The sequence below is a fragment of the Psammomys obesus genome, unplaced genomic scaffold, assembly GCF_907164565.1.
Source record: "Psammomys obesus unplaced genomic scaffold, mPsaObe1.curated_primary_1811, whole genome shotgun sequence".
Taxonomy (NCBI): Eukaryota; Metazoa; Chordata; class Mammalia; order Rodentia; family Muridae; genus Psammomys; species Psammomys obesus.
Window position 1 is genome coordinate 5591000 of NW_026596125.1, and position 19202 is coordinate 5610201.

The following is a 19202-nucleotide window of genomic DNA, read 5'->3' on the forward strand; positions in this document are numbered from 1 at the left end:
ATGGATGGGTGAATGGATAGATGGAAGGATGGGTGGATGGGTGGGTGGGTGGATGGATGGGTGGATGGATGGATGGAAGGATGGATGGATAGGTGGGTGGATGGGTGGATGGGTGGGTGAATGGATGGGTGGATGGATGGATGGGAGGATGGGTGGGTGGAACCTGTCCGAACATTTAGACTGTATTCCACCGTGGTGACTTCCCAAGGAGACGAATCTTCACCTGCCAACCAGTGATAGCCAGATGGACCAGTTATTGCACACCTGAGTCCATCAGTGATTTGGCAGGCAATAGCTCCTTTCAGTTCCACTGGGAAGTAGGTCTATAAAGGGGAAGATGGCTCAGAGAGGCTTCAGTGTCCATGACAAAGACACAGTCCATCAGTTGGACTTGTCTGTCTGTCTGTCTGTCTCTCTCTCTCTCTCTCTCTCTCTCTCTCTCTCTTATTGCTCCAAGCTGGTAAAGGTGATGTCTGTTTGCTCACAGAATTTATTTCACATGCTGAACATAAGAGGCACTCAAGTGTTTGTTTTTTGATGTATTAATGAGTGAATGCCTAAACAAATAGAAAGCAAAGGATGAGCTCCTGAAGAGGAAGAGCCCCCTCCCCACTATGGAGTAAGTCTGAGGAAGTCTAAGACAGAGGTGGGGGTCAAGGAAGCAGCCTGGTGTCTGGTTCCTCCCTGGGCTATGTGTATAGGGTTGAGCACCTGACCCTTAGTGACTCACATCTTCAGTGTCGCTTCCCTCCTCCCCAGCAGACCCCAGCATCCCCCCTCTCCCCAACCCCTCCCTCAAAGAAGAGTCCCAGGCCAGGGTTTTACTCCTGCTTTTGATCTCTGCCTCCCACCTCTAAGAGACCAAATTCTTTTACACGTGGAAACTCCCACGAACTAACTGGAGTTTCCCCCAGATCTTCGGGCTCCTTCTCGAGTCCCCCAAATTCCGTGTCTTTGGGGGGCAAGGATAGAAGGATCTCCCTCACAGCGGGACCCCGAGCAGGCGGTGACGGACAGATGCAAATGTTCCACCGGGCTCCCGCAGGCCGCTCGCCCGCCCTCCCTCCCTCCCTCCCTCCCTCCCTCCCGCGCTAGCCTGCCTCCTGGCCTTCTCCCTCCTTCCTTTATCTTATCAAAGCCCCGTAATTACAATTGCTATTTTGTTTCCTCGGATCTGCAATCAGAGCTCCCGCGCCTCGATGAGGGAGCGCCTGTCATCCTGATCTGAGTGACAGCCGGGCCACCTTTCCCTGCCGCCCCCACACTCCGCAAACACAAACACACACATGCACACACTCCCTCCTGCAAACACAAACACACACTCTTGGCTAACACAAACGGCCCTCTGCAAACATGCGGTCGCCAGGACCCAAAGGCACCCCTTGCTCGGCCCCAGGCCCCTCAAATCCACACCCAGGCCACCACGCCTGCCGGTCCCAGCGACTCGCGCCTCCAGCGCCGGCAGTCAAAGTGTACAGACTCTAAGCAGACGCTTCAAATGCAAACTGCGGAGACCCAGAGCCGCAGTTCTTGAGTCTCGCTCCGAGCCCCCGAGCCCCAGGGCCGGGTTGGCCCTCTCTCAGGGTGCTCCAGACACCATCCCGCGCCCGCATCTCCAGCTCTCTGAGGCCAGAGAATTGGCATCACTCCTGTTGTGTGCTGAGAGTGCAGAAAGGGGTATCCTGAAAAGGTGTGATCTGGGAAAGAGGAAAAACAATTCCCAAGCCTGTCTGTGCCGCACCGCAAGGGGCCGGGAAACTCCTCAACTAGGAGGCAAATGTGGATTGGGCTCCCACTGCGGGCAGGCCCGTGCTCGTAGTCCACCCGCCGGCACCCACCAGGAAAACAGGCGAGAGATACAATGGGCGATCAGCGGGGTCACAGGGGGTAGACACTGGGGGGGGGGGGGGCGTGAGCGTCGGGGAGTGCGCGCTTGGAAGGCTTCCGGGGAGGTCGCTGCCTCGCGCACGTACCGAGGGCTTTTGTAAGGAGCCAAGAAAGGGGAATGGCACCAGCTAAGTCCCCTAGCACGGGCGCTTCAGGTGAACGAAAACATATATGCAGACCAAACTTAGTGCCCTTTCCCCTCCTATTCGGCCTTACATTTGTCCGTGGCGAGCTTTACGACCACAGGCATTTTAAAACCCACCCACCAGAGAGCGCTAGTTCCGCCTTCTCCACCAATGGTTCCTAGACCTGGAGGGCCTGGACTGAAGAGGCACCCACGACTCTGATCTCTGAAGCACAGAAGAGCATCTTTTGTCTTCCACTTAAGGTTGAAAACTTAACCCTAACTCCTCACGCACATGGGGAAAGACTTGTGGCCAGGGGGCACCGTTTCCCACTCCCCCCTCCTCAGCCCCTACCCAAGCTGGCCTCCAGTTCCCAATTTTCTTGTGCTGTGCTACCACACCTGGGTTAGGTTCCGTGGGGCACACTGTCTGTGGGCCCAGCCCAGCCTCTTTGTGTTATCTGGGGGGCCCCCTTGTTGGTCAGCTGGTGTGAATTGGCCCGATTCTCTCGGGCCCTGCCTGTTCTCTGTCCATCTTCAGCCTGTCTGGGGAAGTAGCCTTTTGTTTGTTTGTAGGACACTGATCCCCACCCGCCCCAACCCATCAACACAGCTGAACTGCTGACCCCAGAGCTGGTGCCTATGTTCTCACACAGCAACCCCCTTTCTCTTCCCGGCATAGCAGGAGCCACTCCAGAACCACCTAACTCTAGGGCTGACCCAGTGTGGGGTAGTGCTGGGGGCAATAACCCCTTAGCCGAGGAGCTTGATTCCCATGGCTCCTTCCTGCCCCCATATGCCAGGCCACCCGGATTCTGGTTTCCCTGTCACCCAATCTGGCCAGTTCCCTCCATCTGGCCCTGGGAATCAGGTTTCTACGGGCCCTGCTCTACTCAACCTGCCTCAAAAGAGCACAGGAGCAAAGACTGGTCCCCACCACTCACAGGCCCTTTCTCCTAGGCTGAGCCCCTCATGGGGCTAGGGCTGCACATTCCTCAGGTTTCTTAAGCCCACTTATCTGTCCCTCTGCCCATCAGCCTGAGTGCTGACAGAGGCCCAGACCCCTTGTTTGGAAGTTGATAACCTCCTGCGAGGCCCTCCCCCACCTGCAGGAACACAGAGTAGGCTGGAATGGGAGGTCCCTCTGCAGCAAGGCAGAAAGAACTTAGGCCTGCTTTTGGCCTAAGGCCCTAGGGAATAGGATCTCACACCTCACCAGCCCAAGACCTGGGACCACCCTTTGTGCTGCCACAGTGCCACCTGGTGGTCCCTAGGGAAATGTCATCTCAGCGTTGGAAAAAGTCACACAGGAATTGCAAAAAAAAAAAAAAAAACACCCATACACTTTATTTTAGACATTTATCTAAAAATGTAAAAAGTGTTAAAAATGTGTTGTTCTGAACTTCAGATCTTATTGTTTGTTTGTTTTCTATCTTGGGAATTGAACTGGGGGTTCACAAAACTTTCAATCTGGGCAGGTGGGTCCAGAGGTGTTCAAAGATCATCCCACTCCAACAGAAGAGGGAAGCTGCAGAAATACGTGGATGGAGAATGCTTGCTCTCTTTGCACCAGCCCAACTCCCTCCCATCTTCCCAAACGATCCTCTTCATCGAGAAAAACGTTCTTGAAACTTGTCCAGGAACATATGGTGCGGGGCGCCTGTAGCAAGCCGCTATGTGACCTGAGAAAAGCAAGCAAGACTCAGTATCTAAGGCCTCACCTGCTCCATAACTTCCCAGATCCTGCTGGGATCCTCTCCCCTCCTACTCACCAAGGAGGGCTAGGGCCTGCCCCCGTGCTTTTTGGCAGGAAGGATGCCACACATCTTAACTTCCTCCTCTTCACTCTCCTTGTCCTCACTTTCCTCTTCAGAAAAGTCATTGTTTATACAAACTGGTGGATACACATGCAGTACAGACGGGGTTTAGCAAAGGCCCTCAAACACCGCGTGCCACTTATTCAATGCCCTGGGCTGCCAGGCTGACAGGATCCCTCATCTTCCACAGCTCCTAAGTCTAGATGGGAAGAACCTCAGCCACTCAACCGGCAAAACAAAAACAAAAACCCGAGAGCCCACCCACATCACTGGAGCTGGGCACCTGGAGCAGAGCACAGATAGTTTTAGGCATGACTGGGGCACATAATACCGCAACCACGACCTGGGTGCCCCATACACCGGGAGAGGAGGCTGGGCTGAGGCAGGAGTGGAGAGTGAGGGGAGGCCTGAGGAGGGGACCCATTCTTCTCACCGATCTGATGCCGACCAGTGATCCGCACAGGACCAGAACCCGACTTTAGGCGGAAGGTCACGGGTGGCTGGAGCTGGAAATCATCCAGACTGAGCTGGAAGACGAAAAGGAAGGCCTGAGCCCCTCTGGCCCACTCATCTTGAGATTTAATACCGAAGCTCTCAGTCCCGACTGTGCGCCAACAAATGGATAGCCACACTCACCATGGGCTGGCAAGACAGCCTGAGGTTGGCCACAGGAACTGCGATCTCCTGGTTGTCGTGATCTCGGGCTACAACTTCCACCACATTACACTCGTCCTTGGCCCCCTCGGTAAGGCACAGCTGAAAGGCATACAGAGCCTGAGCCTCAGGTGAGGGCTGACACCAAAGCGAAGGTGTCTCACCCTAACACCCGCCCAGTCTCGGCGGGGTACCCGGCGAGGGGACCAGAGAGGTGGCCCGCTGAGGGTAGCCACAAGTGACTCCCAATCCGGGGATGGGGGAGTAAGAGGACGTCCGCTGGGCCCTCATCTCCAGCCCCTTACCATGTTCAAGGCCAGCACGTGTTCCGTATCATCCTCTTCCTCAACCTTGAAAGTGAAGGAGCGGGTGTGGCCGGAGAGCTCACAACCTGCAAGAGCCAGAGCGGTCGCGTTGAGCGGAGCACCGTGGAGGTGCGCGCGGGCGCTTCACAAACTCCGCTGTCGCGGGGTGACCGGCCTTTTACTCCTCTGACATCTCTTCCTTCAAACAGCTGGGCGGGCGTCCCTCTGGGGCCGTACAGGCCGCGAAGGGTTGGGGAAAGCGAGGAACCCGGCCCACACCCACGTCGCCCAGCCGCGTTCCTCAGCCTAACATCTCACCCGTCCCGGACCACCCTCTACCAATCCCATCTCCAATACCGAAGAAGAAACTATCCATTGTGACCGGAGCCGGGACCCTCAGGCCCCCTATGCCCCCAGCCCGGGCTCGGCTCTCTTGATTTAAAAAGGCTAAAGCGGCTGCAGCGCCGGCGGCCATGCTGAAACGGCCGTGATAGCCCCGCCCCCCACGCACCGAACGCACCACCTCGGGGAGTTCCGGCCCCGCCCATTAAAGGAGCCGCGCGCACCCAGGCGCGAAAAAACGAACCGCTGCAGCTGTCATCGTTTCGGCAGGAACAGGTAGCAAGGCTTCAGAAGAAATTTTCACGGAAGCATAGAAATGCAGGCTTAAATGTCGGCATCAATTCATTCCCACGGTTCTGAGGACCCTTTTCTCCAGCTCACCGTATTTCCAGCCCAAGGATATGTAAAGATGTTAGTGTAAACCTTTCGTATCTCCACTGTCAGTCAGCTTGGGGTTCAGAGAAGCCGTTTCTACTTTCCCCAGAATTCCCACCCACACCCTTGTCCTATTAACCGACCCTTAGATAACCCTTCTGATCGTGATGGACGCTTGACAGCAAATGAACTGCTGTTCCTATCACACTCCTGAGCTCCTACTTGCAAGCTCCTCCTACTAGGCACACCCTTGTGCTTTGGTTTCTCTGCCATCTAACTTCGGCGACCCCCTCCCCCCAACCAGTGTGCCCTCACTAAAGGAGACCAACCTACGCAGTTCCTAGTCCACCCTTCAACTTCACACAAACTACAGTTAAGGCAACTTACTTAAAAACACATGTACTTTTCTGAGAAAAACCTAAGATCTTTGCTGGAGAAGGGGGTGGGGGCAGGGCGCTGTCTTCCAAATCCAGCCTACATAGAAACAGCTTTGGATACCTGCTTTAGCTGAGGAATCAAGAGATGGGAGAGACCAGAGAAAAGGCAGTACACCACCACACATATTCACTTCAAGTTTTATTTTGCCTCTTGCATGGTCTGCAGATAGTTTTACAGTTCTTTTTCTACAGGAACTGAGCTGTGATCCAAACAATGAAATGTTCCAATCTTAGTACTCATAACCATGGAAGACGGCACAGCACTTTATCCTCGAGCAGTGGCGGTCTAGACCTGGGCATGTTTCAGCTATGTCCAGAAGATCATCCCAAATGATTACTCAAAGTCAAACAAAAAGCAACTTCTTTAAAATTCCTGATTCCATATGAAAGTGACTCCGAAATCCTCCAAATAAAGCATTGTAATTCCCACTGAAGGCCTGGGGTGTATTCAGAGAAAGCTGAGAACAGTGAACGGTCTTACTATCTATCTAGAACAATTTTGCCCTTCACCTCAAGCCTTCAAAACCAAACTTGATTTCAGTTTTCCAACAAATCCTATCACGGTTTTTACCCTGATGAGGTGGCTTATTTCAGCACACTCCTGGGCCTCCGGCAGAAGCCACTAGATACACTAGAGTGCTAAATATAAGACTCTCAAAAGCTCCCACAGGAGTTCTATAAAAGAAAATGTTCAAGTTTCCTTTTCTCTCTCTCCCCACCCCTCAGCTCAAAGTTCAAAAGCTGATGTAAAACCGGAGGGAAGCAAGATTAACAAAATACTGTTGAAAAATCTATGAAGAAATTATTAGTTAGCTAGCCATGATTTAAAAGAAGAAAAAATCCTGCAGACTATCTGCCAGCTTCATGCTCAAACCCTTTAAACTCACCAAATCTAAATTAAAAATACATGAAGTTTTCAGGATCGCTAATTAAAAGAAAAAGTATACTCATGGTTAACATATACTTATTCTTTTAAAAAATAGATACAAACATGCAAGAATTAAAGACTGATTCAATTAAGCCAGTAGCTAAATAGGTCTTGAGATTAAATGACAACTGTTCTAAGGGCAAATAAGACCACTGTCAGTCCCCTTACCCTTACTTGACAACAATGTCAGAACATTTCACATGCGGATCTGCTATTAAGGTTAATTTCCAGAAGTAACTGAATTCCCAACAGATTTGAGTCATATGAAGTTAGGTGCTCACACCCAATAGTCATGGCCTGTCCCTAGGTGGGAGGCACTTGAAAAATAAAACTTCTTAGGAAGAAAAAGACAAATGTAAAGGAAATCTACCATTCACTGGTTTACATTATTGAAAGTGCCATCCTAAACCAACACCTTTCATTTTCAAAGGAAAAAAAAAAAACATAATATATAAAAACAGTAAACAAAAAAGAATAGTCAGGTTACAGCTAGTCTATATACAAAGAAATTTACAAGTTTGTCAGTTTAGGCCTTTGCCACAAACAAATGCACATTTGTCCCTACAAAGCACAACTGCACGTGAACCAACAGTTACAGGAGACAGTTGGCCAGAGCTTTACAGAAAGCAGAAAAATTGCCCCAAATTGAAACTCACTAAATCTTTCTCATTCCTGCCATGTCTCCAAAGAACAGGAACGTTGCATCCAGCACACCAAGAAGACAGACTGGTCTTCAGTGAGAAATGCAACCACACTGGATGCAGAAAATAGTGCTGACTACATTTATTTAAGAACCTCTTCCTAAGGAACCTCACAGAAGAGGCCCTGACACCTAAGACAAGACCCAAAGGAACACGCCATGTTCGTTTCACACAGGGTATGCAGCAGGACTATCTTCTCCCAACCAGTGAGTACTGAGGACGTGATGGGTGAGTTTTACAGTCATCTTTGTTTCCAATTCAACCGGCTGATCTGCTGCCGCTCCAGAGACTGAACTGTGTGAAGACCTCAACCACCAACCACAAGGTGGAGGTAAGAGACTTTTGGACAGTTCACAGTGCAAAAAAAAATGTCACAGGCTTCGACCAAGTATAACCACATCCTTTGGAAATCCTTCCATCTTTGCAATTTCAAAACAGCCTAATTTGCTGTAAAATTCCAGAATCCTTTTATCATCTGGTCTTACTTCACAGAAAGCCCCCCCGAGAGCCTAGAAATAAAACAAATATTTTAAATGTGAATAAGTATATCATATAGATATGAATCATAATGCTTAATCAGATAACAGCTTTATCCATCTCTAAATTTCATATCACAATTAATTAAAATTTTTTGTAGTACTGGGGTACTCTTAAGCTATATTGCCAGCCCAACAATTTAAAAAAATTTTTTTTTGTTTTTGAGATAGGGTCTCACTGTGTAGCCGTTTGGCCTAGAACTCAACTGAGCAGGCTGACTTTGAACTCAAAGACATCCACCTGCCTCTGTGTTGGCATTAAATACATGCCACCACACCTAACTTTAAAATTTTTATTAGTCAACAGTGAGTGATAGAATTCTAGGATTAAGGCCTTGATCCTACCACCACACCCTTAATCCTAGCACTCAGCAGGCAAGGCAGGCAGATTTCCGGGAGGCCACCTGGCCTATTTTCAGTTTCAGGACAGCCGGGGCTACATGGAGAAATCCTGCCTCAAAAAAAAACAAAACAAAAACAAAAAAACCCACAACAATAAAAAAAGGGCTGGAGATAACAGCTCTACGGTGTTCACCTATTGAGGTGGCAGTGTCAGGGATAGAACCCAGAGTCGGGTGCATGCTAGGTGTTACACTGGCTACACTACAAGTCATCACTGAGCTGCGGCAGCAGACCTGCACAACTCTGAAAATGGCTTGACAAAATACTCACTCTTCTCCCAGCCAAGGGCTAAAGTTTGTTGAGACAGATTCTCACCATGTAGCTTGGGCAAGCCCTGAACTTGCTTGTTTTTTTTTGTTTTTTCTTTTCTTTTAAGTTTATTTATGTATATGAGTGCTCTGTTTTCATGCATACCAGAAGAAGGAATTAGATTGCATTACAGATGGTTGTGAGCCACCCTGTGGTTGCTGGGAATTGAACTCAGGACCTCTGGAAGAGCAGACAGTGCTCTTAACTGCTGAGCCATCTCTCCAGCCCTGAATTTGTAATCCTTTTACCTCAGCTTCTCAAATTCTGGGATTATGTGTAGCCACAAAGCTGAGCCTTTATCTTAAAGAGCTGCCTAAAAATATTCAAGAAATAGTACCTGTGACTCTTAGAACCTAAAACCTAATTTTGCTCTAAACAGACTTTTTCACCCACAGCATTAACGGTGAGGTAAGGCATTTTTGAAGGCTCCATTTGGGTATTACACTCCAACAAAAGTTGCACAAAGTTTCTTCATTAGGTGAATTTAATTTTCAACCATTTTATGGGCCTCTGAGCAAAATAAATGTAGTATCTCCTGTGTTGATTAGCATTTTTTCAATAATCAATGAACATGAACTCAAACTAGTAAGAACTCAAGGTAAATAAGCAGGGAGCCCGACACAGTAGGCACAGAACCAGCTTCGTAGGAGGACAAGGAAGGAAGATGGCTTGAACCCAAGATTCTTAAGGCAATCTGAACAATATAGTGAGATCCCTTACCACCCCTAAAATACACCAAGACCAATGTGACTGGAAAAAAAAAAAAAAAAAAAAAGACAAAGACTACTAGTGTGTGTGTGTGTGGGGGGGCATATGTGTATGTGTGCATGCACATGCGTGCACATGCCATGGCATAATATGGAAGGCAAAGAACAACTCTGTAGAACTAGTTTCTTCTACCACTTACTATAAGGACTTTGAGACTGAACTCCGGTCACCAGGCCTTTTTAAAAGACCTCTCCTCTGTGCTATGGCACACTATGTGAGAGTCAGTTCTTACCTCCTGCCCTAATGGGGTTCTGGGAACTGAATTCAGGTTACCAGCCTGCCTCTGTGTAACCAGGGCCTTTACCCAATGAACCTTCTTCTCCATCTTGTTTCACTGTCATCCTCAACCCAACCCCTGCTTTTATGGAGAGGGTTTGAAGAAGCCCAGGCTGGCCTAGAGTAGCACACTCCTGGTTTCTTAGCTTCTCAAGTGCTGGGATTCTAAGTGTGAGTGACCAGACCCAACTTTCTTTTACTTCCAATCTTAAAATACAGCTCTAAGGCCAGACCCAGAAATGATAGCATAAACCTATGAGAAATTTCAGCACTCAGGAATCTGAAACACAAGATTGTGGGATTCTAGGCCAGCCCCTGAGTGACACTTGTAAGACCTTGTTCAAAAAAGGCCAAAACTAAAGTAAATACTTAAAAAACAAAAACAAACAAACAAAAAAAAACAACAACAACAAAAACACAGGGCTGGTGAGATGGCTCAGATTACAGGGACCAGCTACCAAGCCTGCCAACCTGAGTTTGATCTCCAGATCCTCATGTAAAAGGAGAGCTCGGAAGTTTGCCTGACTTTGCACATGCACCCGCACCCGCAAAATAAGTAAAATTTTAAAAAAGTCTTATGCAAATGACACAATCCTACAACCTGTTCTTACCATTAGCCTTCAGTGAAGACAGGAGGCAAGCCATCATGCTCTTGGCAACACTTGGGTCAGTGACTTTTTTGTGAATATCCATCTTTATCAGAGAAGGGAAGTTGGCAAGGAAAGTTTCTGGCAACACCTCCTGTTCTTCATGGAAACTCAACATTATTTTCTGCAATAAACAGAATCTTTTTAACTTTCAAGTTACTTTTATTTAACAATATTTCAGAACTCAGGAAAAGGCAAACAATACTTAGTAACTTTTCCAGCTCAGAGAGAATGAATTAGCTTACAATTCCAAAGGTGTATCTTTTGGCCAGGTATGGTGGTGCTCACCTTTAACTGCACTACTCAGGAGTTGGAGGCAGGCAGATCTGAATTCAAGGCCAGCCTGGTCTACACAGTGAATTCCAGACCACCTAGGGAATCAAGCAAGACCCCATCTCAAAAAATGAAAGACACAGACCCCCCCCCCCAAGACCAGGTTACTGACCATCTAGGGGCCGAGAGATCAGCATTTAAGAATATTTGCTGCACAATTGTGAGGGCTGTGGTTCAGGACCCCGGCACCCATGGAAGATGCCAGGCATCTGGTTAGCTGTCTATAACCCTGCTTTCAAGAGGCTAGAGACAGCTGCTGGGGCTTGCTGGCTTCCAACTATGGGAGAAAATGTTCATCCTTGCTTTGAAAGAAATACGAGAGTGCTGGCGGATACTCTTCACTGTTCAGTTCTGGCCTCCCCACACACAGGTATACACATGCACACACAAGACACATACAAAAACATTAGAAAAAAATGGTCTCAGCCAGGTGAAGTGGCACATGCCTGTAATCCCAAGTGCTTAAGGAGGCAGAGGCAGGAAGATCTCTTGTGAGTGCAAGGCCAGCCTGGTCTACAGAGTGAGTCCAGGACAGCCAAGACTACACAGAGAAACCCTGTCTCGAAAAACCAAAAAATAGAAAAATAAAAATAAAAGGTTTGTTTAGACCACTCATGGCTGTTCACGCCTGGGCTGTTCAAGCCCAGGGTCCTATGAGTTTGAGCCAGCCTGGTCTGCCACCGCCAGCTCCAGCAGTGCTAACGGTGACACAGAGGCTGTCTTTGAAGACAAGAGTTCATCTACGGCACACAAAACACTTGCTTCCATGTGTAGAGCTGCAGATTCAATCCTCAGCAACACAGGCTTGAAAATAAAAATCAAAGGCCTGGCATGATGGCATACACCTTTAATCCCAGCACTGGGAAGGCAGAGGCAGGTGGATCTCTGTGAGTTCAAGGCCAGCCTGGTCTACACAGTGAGTTCCAGGACAGCCAGTCACATAGTGAGCGCCTGTCTTGGAAAAACAAACAAACAAACAAAAAAACACAACAAAGAAATTAATGGACATGCAGGCAGATCTGTAATAACTTGGAAATAAACCTGTTCCCCTAGCCCATCAAGAAATCTGAAATTGCTGACTTCTTTTCTGGGAGCATGCCTTAAGGATGAGGGATTTTTTTTTCCTTTGTTGCTTATTTTTGTCATCACAAAAGCAGAACTGCCCTGACCAAACCAGCCTTACGGCTTGTGTCACTACTGGGGCTCACTCCACAGTCGTGCTGGTCTTATGCAGCTCCAGAAAGACAGCTATTGCTGTCCAAGAGGTCTTGGTCGTATGTTCCGCTGTCCTTGAGTGGAGTGGCTACAAAGGGGAACAGAATCACCCTGGCAGTCCCAGACTGTCCCCGCGTGCTAACAGGGTTCTATAGCCCCCACAGGGCCTGGTTTCGTTTCTGCTTCTGCCCCAGAATGTACGAAGTGCCAGGACTGGTGACAACCACCCATCAACCAGGGTCTGTAATGATAGCCAGGGCCACTTTGGCAAGGTGCTATCTGACGCCCTACCTCCAGAAAGAGACCATGTTCACCAAGCCTCCCTATCATCAATTCTCCAGCTGATCTTGTGAAAACCCATACTAGAATCACCACTCAGAAGACCCAGGCAGCTGTAGCCACTTAGGAGCTAAGATGGAGGAGGATTAGGAATTCAAGGCTACCCTTCACTATACGTGACCCTGTCTCAAAAAAAATGAAAAATAAAAAAAGCAGAAATTAGTGCTGCAAAGATGTCTCAGCAGTTAAAAGCTCTTGCTGCTTTCCAGAGGATTCCCACCATCCATATCACAGCTCATAGCCATGTGTAACTCTCCAGTTACGGATCTGCTGGCCAGAGGGAACACCAGGCACCAACCTAGCACACATGCACACGTGTAGGCCAAACACCTATACACATAAACTTTTTAAAAATTAAAACAAAACAAATAAGGACCAAGATTGTGACTTTGAGTGTATCACACTAAATAAAACGCCATAAATTCAATCCTGACCAGCATAACAGTAAATAAAGCTAGTTTAAAAAAAAAAAAAAAGGCCCTGCAGGCTGGATATGGTGGTGCACACCTGTAGTCTCAGCACTCAGGAGGCAAAGGCCAGCCTGGTCTACATGAGCTTTTCAGAAAGGAAGGAAGCAAGCAGCGAGTGAGAGAAGAGGAGGAAGAAAAAGACACAGAGAGAAAGGAAGGATGGAAGGAAGAGAAAGAGAGAAAGAGAAAGAAGAGAGAGGAAAGGGCTGGAGAGATAGCTTAGAGGTTAATAGCATTGCCTGCTCTTCCAAAGGTCCTGAGTTCAATTCCCAGCAACCATATGGTGGCTCACAACCATCTATACTGAGATCTGATGCCCTCTTCTGACCTGCAGGCACACATGCAGACAGAACACTGTATACATAATAAATAAATAACTCTTAAAAAAAAGGGGGGGGGGAAGCAACAGAGAAAAAGGAGAAAGGAAAAAAGAGGGAAGGAGGGAAAGAGAGAACTATTTTTACTTTGAAAAAAAGAATTTCCCTCACCACTCTGGCTGGCCTGGAACTCTCGATATAGACAAGGCTGGCCTCAAACCTGCCTCTGCCTTCTGAATGCTGAGACTGAAGGAGTGTGCCACCATACTTGGTGATTTTTACAACTTAAATTTACAGATTATCATAACATGAGTCTACACCAGTGTATTACCTCTGCCTCTGAGAGCTCTTTGTCACCATTCGGCTTGGTGTACTTCTCCTGCATGAAGGGAATCCAGGAAATTTTACATTTTTTAATGAAGGGGGTCACATCTACAGTGCCTAAGGCATATCCACAAATACCATCTTCATCTTCTAGGACGAAACAGTAGTCCAAGCTTAGGGAAAGCAGCCCTCCGACTAACCTGCTCAGAAGGAAGAAAGCCAGAGTGAGCTTGTAAACTACTAACACAAAATGAATTCAGTAATAAAAGATCCAATGTCATTAACTTATGAATACTACACCTTTGGGATAAAAGAAACTGAAAATACATGTCTTTTCATACATACATTTATTTTCTCACCTAAGACTAAACAGGAATTTTAAAAAATCTTCCCAGTCAACACCTCCCCTTAACCCTAAAAACCTGCTATGAGAAATATCTATTCCCCAAACCAAAAAGGCATCACATACTTGTCACCAATAAGGTCAGGCTGACTTTGAAAGGGCAAACCCACTCCATCGTCATACATCTCTCTGCAAATCTTGTACACGGAAGCCTGAAAACATAATCTCGTTAGGCAACACACCATGAAAATGATCAGCAAGGAGAAACGTAAGCAGCCATTTGTGGTGATGCACACAGGAAGCTGGGGCGGGAGGACTGCAGGTTAGAGCCTAGTTGCTTAATGGGCTACATGCTGAGTTTGAGACAACTTTGGATCACAAACCAAAAAAAATTACAAGTCAAGTCTAGAGAGAAAAAAAAAAATGTGTGGTGTATCAGAAACGTTATCTCTGGGGGAACCTCCATTTTATTAAATGTCATTGGGCTAGGGCTGTAGCTCAGTAGCACACACTCAGCAGCGTATGCAGCCATATTTGATCCCCAGCACTAGAACTGTATTTATTGGGCCACATCCGTAAAACTAGTCACATACAGCAGGGCATTAGTTAAGACTGAAAACTCGCTAGAAACCTTTAATTTTTTTTACTTTTAAAGCTAGGCAAACATGTCCATTTGCAGGGTATGTACATGTAGGTACAGGTGCTGTGAGGCAGCTGATCCCCAGGGAGCTAATTACAGGCAGTTTATGATCTGCCTGAAGAGAGGGTGCTGGAACTCAACTCTTCTCCTGAGAGAGGATGGGTACGCTCTTCATCACAGAGCATCTCCCTAGACAAGGGGTGGGTTTTGAAAGCAAACTGTGGACTCAAAGGCCAGTGAACCCCCAGAGCCCACGTTGACCTAGACTAGAGCCTCTGGTCTCAGACTCAAGTTCTAGGACCAGGGCCACAGGACCTGGCAGTCTTTCACTTTTTGCAGCAAGTTTCAAAATGCTTTAAACATGTTGCTGTCTTTAAACAGACTTCCTAACTTTCTCTAAACAATTGAGTGTCAAGAGCCAGGAAGCACTTTACAACAGAATATTAAAGGACATACAAGAGGAAAAAAATCAGTCAAGGATAACACATAATTAGGACACTCTTTTTTGTAATTCCTACTGTGAATTAGGCATTTTACTTATTTACTGAACTTTATATTTAAAGATAGGGTCTCACACCATACCTCAGGTTGTCCTACAACTCACAAAGGCCCAAGCTGGCCTTGAACTTGCACCAATTCTTCTGCCTCAACATCGAGTGCCAGGATTAACCACCTTGTGCCCCAAACCCAGCTGTCATCTGACTTTTGAAATGGATGCTTCTCTACCTCCCCAAATGCTAGGGATTGAATCTAGAGGTACTGAGTGTGCGAGTGAAGAGCTCAATCAGCAAGCTCCTGCTATCTCCCTAGCGCCAGTTCTTATTTAATGTTTCTAAGGATTTAGAATTTTATTTGTGTGTCTGTGTTTGCTGCATGAGTATATATGTACCATGTGTGTGCAGGGGCCCACAGACCACAAGAAGGCTCTGCTGGATCCCCTGGACTGGGGTTAGTCAGTTGTGTGTTGCCATAAGGGTGCTGGGAATTGATTCTCTGCAAGAGCAATAATTGTGCTTAACTAATAAGCCATCTCTCCAGTCCAAACTTTATTTTTTAGACAGGGTCTCAACAAGTAGCTTTGGTTGGCTTTGAACTTGCCTCTCAAGTACTGTGATTAAAGGCATCTGCCAACATGTCTGGCTGCATTTTGACTTTTTAAAGGAAAGAATTAAAAGACTCAAGTTATTAGAAGTTCTAAAGGAGGTAAATGCTTTGGGCTCCTCCTCAAATTTTCCCTAAATTTACCTCTCAATGTTGTAGTTTAGGAGTCAATATTTCAGGTAACGTCTTCAACCTCAGGGTGTTTTGTTTTAAGGGCTGGGAGTTTAGTTACAATTTTGATCTGGAATTCCCCTCTCCCCACAAAGGGACAAATGTTTAAAACTTGACACTCAGCTGCCAGGACGCCAGGAGAGAGTGGAAAACCTAGGAGGTGAGGCCCTGCTGGAAGGGTGCAGTTGACCGGTGTGAGCAGCTCTGTGCGTCGGTGTGGTGACGCAGTGGTAGAGCTGCCTGTGAACTGAAACCACAACCGAAACGCCCTCCACTTGCTCGACCTTTTATTTTTATTTTTTTAACTTTTTTAGACAGGATCTAAAAAGGGCTGATTAACACAGGACAGAATCTCAGTGGCAGCTCTGAGTCTGAACCCTAACCCCCAAAACCAACAAACAAATGAACAGTAATTTAAAACACAGAAGCAGTTCTTTCAACATCTAGTTCAGATCAAAGCCGTAAATGTGAACATAGACTGTATACCAAGTTGACAGGCAGAAAATTACCTCATCCTTAGGGAAATAAGGTCTGATAGTATACACTTTGGAGGTAGGAGTCAGTGGGGGTGGTTGAAAAAAGAGATCATTTGCCCCATCAATTGGCAGCAAACGCTGTAGGAAGAAACAAAGGGAGACAGATTAGTGTGGAGAAGACATCGTTTCTTTCAATGAGTGTGCACTGCAGATTACCAACTTAACATTAACTGGCTACTGCAGGCAGGCCTAAAGAAGAGGGTGCCACCACTACACTTTACTAATACAATACCTCTCCTGGGGGAGGGGCGTTCAGAATAGAAATCACCCAAACTGACTTACACAGCTTTAATGGCATATTAATAGAAATTTAATTTTATAATCAAAACAAAACAAAACAAAAAAACTACTCCAATTAAGACATACATATGTTTAAAAACCAATCTTAAATGAACCATCTTTCTACAAGATGGCAGAACAGAATGTCAGGAGGAGAGGTTTGGTCTGAAGAGGGTTATCTGTCCAGGAGACGCTTTATCCCCAAAGCAATGCGCTTCAGTTTGCTGTGCGCAGCAGAGCACCTGTTGGGGGGAGAAAAGCAGAGCACCTGGAAAATCCATGAACAAATTCCAACAGCAAGAACACTTCATATTTTCTTCAGACTGCCACTGGCAGAGAAGTTTTTTTTTTTTTTTTTTAAGTATATGGTATTTATTAACCAAGGAACTGCCCTTTAAGCCCTTCATCATTTACTTGCATAATCAGCCATCTTTTTTTGCTCATGGAGTTTCCTCTGGCAGACAAGCATGCGCGCATTGTGCATTGCGGGCGCAGATTTAAATGCTGTGCGACCTGCAAAGAAACAATGTGAAGTGTATACCTAGAGCCGCTTGCGCTTCGCAGGCGCGGGGGGATTGACAGCATCTCCTTCAGAAATTACTGTGAAAGAGGAGGAAAATTTGATGTAAAATCCAGCTATGTAACTAAATTGAATTTGGGACTAGAAAGCCTTCGGCAGACCAATCCTTCCAGCCATCTGATGCGCAACATAAGGTTTCTCATAAAACAAAGAAAAATGTCAATTCAGTTGTGAATTCATATTGATACCTGGAACTCTCCTGCTAGACCACCTCTAAAGGCCCAGGGTTCTTGGTCTCCAATTAAGAACTGTGCTGAAGAATGACTACGACACCCTGTTGAGATCAGATCCAAGCGGAGAACGTTACGAGAAAGGGGATTTCCTGGGGTCTCAAATGTCCAACAAACTAAAACACACTGGAAATAGCTCTCTAAAAGTACTAATCCAGGGTTTCAAGGCAAGGCTGTGATAATAATTATCTTTAAGTTTATAATGGCATTTCAACACTTCTATTCCTTCCTCCGGTTAATGAAAACCAGTACTGTCAGTACTGCACTTTAGTTATGGAAGGAATAATTATGTTATTCAGGTAAAAGTTCCTGTATTCCTATTCTACATACAGCAATAAATCAAGATAGCTGTGTATCTATCATGCAATTCTGTAACTATAAACCAAAATAAATGAGATAAAGACACTTTTATTATCACAGCCCACGAAGGAACTAAACTAACCTGTCTGAAGTCACATTTTACACTTTGAGGAAGGGTACAGAAAAAGGAATGGGGTTAATCTTGTCAGAAAACTTAAGGTGAGCAGAGTACTGCTGACAAAAATGAAACAATACAAAATTTGTTTTTTTGAGAACAAAGACAATCTAAATTCAGACACTGCCAGTTAGAATACCAGTCTTACAAGATCTGAGAACTACAGAGCCAATTATATTTTCTAATTTGTCCAGAGATAAACACACTTTTCTTAAAAGTATTGACAATATATGTTCTAACCATATGTTAGAACAGTTGCAGTATGATAAATATGGGCACCAAACGGGAGACTTTGAGGCCCAGATACCAGTTTCTAAGGTCATCACTCAGCCAACCTCACAGGCAATAAAGCCAACAACTAACAGATAATTAATAGAAATGACCTGCCTCGTTTTCTGACAAGATATAGCAGCGCAATATACTTCTTTTCCATTGGAAGACAGCATTCTACCTCCTGTTCAAGTTAACAGTCTCATCAGTACAAGACACAGTGTGCTAGTCAGACAGTCCCAAAGCAAACCAAATTTTTGTTGACAATTCAGCCCATTAAGAGATCATGTCTAGGTTTGTTATGTTTTAAGGGTAGGGTTATTTATTTTAAAAAAAAGCAGAACACACACACACAAAAAAAAAAAAAAAAAAAAAAAAGAGAAAAGAAAAAAAAGGAAAGAAAAAAGAAAGATGAAACACAAACCCATAAAATGTAGTATTTGTAAAATGAAATGGGTCAAAATTTAGACTACAACAAAAGTGTGCCCCATTCTGTAATTCAGTGATTTACACTGTACGAAAAAAAAAAGACAAAAAACAAACAAACAAACAAAAAAAAGACAAAACAAAACCAATATACTTCTCAAACTTTAAGTCCAGCCAATTTCCCCTACCCTCCACTTTGAGACTCCAACATAACTAGCACTTCCAACTAGTACAGTAAAAAGCTGCGTGTACGAAGAGCTGCGTAAATGAAAACACGGTTAATGCCTCAGACGCTGCGCAAACGTGACTTCAGTTCATGTCTACTGCCCTAACGTTTTCTACCTGAACTACCTCACAGACAAAGCCTTTCAACTTAAGCTAATTAATCGTGACGCGCTGTGAACATCTGGCGCTGTCCATCCAATAGCAGACACTTGTGCTGAGGTTCTCCCATCTGTACACAATGGGGAAGAAGATAATAGAAGTCGTTAGTAATCGAAAGTACTGCATAGCCACATTCTTTAAAGGACTGAATGCCAGCTGGACCGGAGAAAGGAAGAAACAAAGCATTCTAAGGAGCCCCTGCAACTGGTCAGGAGACACCCTCCCTGTCACAGGCATCTGGACAGACAGAGAGGTGTGAGG

At 46.1% G+C, this 19202-nt stretch overlaps 2 protein-coding genes across 4 annotated transcripts in view; both read right to left on the reverse strand.

The window, feature by feature from the left end:
- Positions 1–3351: 3351 nt before the first annotated feature.
- On the reverse strand, positions 3352–5264 carry Npm3 (nucleophosmin/nucleoplasmin 3). The gene is made up of 6 exons (XM_055591592.1): positions 5145–5264; positions 4788–4873; positions 4465–4584; positions 4262–4355; positions 3784–3905; positions 3352–3693 (listed from the first exon to the last, which is right to left on the reverse strand). The coding sequence occupies exons 1-5, from the start codon at positions 5260–5262 to the stop codon at positions 3793–3795; spliced, it is 531 nt and encodes a 176-aa protein (XP_055447567.1). The 5' UTR covers positions 5263–5264; the 3' UTR covers positions 3352–3693; positions 3784–3792.
- An 803-nt stretch (positions 5265–6067) lies between these two features.
- The window catches only part of Oga (O-GlcNAcase), a 35845-nt gene continuing 22710 nt past the window's right edge, over positions 6068–19202 (reverse strand). Inside the window, exons 11-16 of one of the 3 annotated variants that reach the window (XM_055630036.1) lie at positions 17345–17430; positions 16271–16375; positions 13976–14061; positions 13514–13706; positions 10473–10632; positions 6068–8079 (exon numbers count right to left, since the gene is read on the reverse strand). In XM_055630036.1, the coding sequence (XP_055486011.1) occupies positions 8057–8079; positions 10473–10632; positions 13514–13706; positions 13976–14061; positions 16271–16375; positions 17345–17430 (653 nt within the window). In that variant the 3' untranslated portion in view covers positions 6068–8056. Of the gene's footprint in view, positions 8080–10466; positions 10633–13513; positions 13707–13975; positions 14062–16270; positions 16376–17344; positions 17431–19202 lie in introns of those variants that run through there. The other 2 variants (XM_055630038.1, XM_055630037.1) reach the window with 2 other exon arrangements.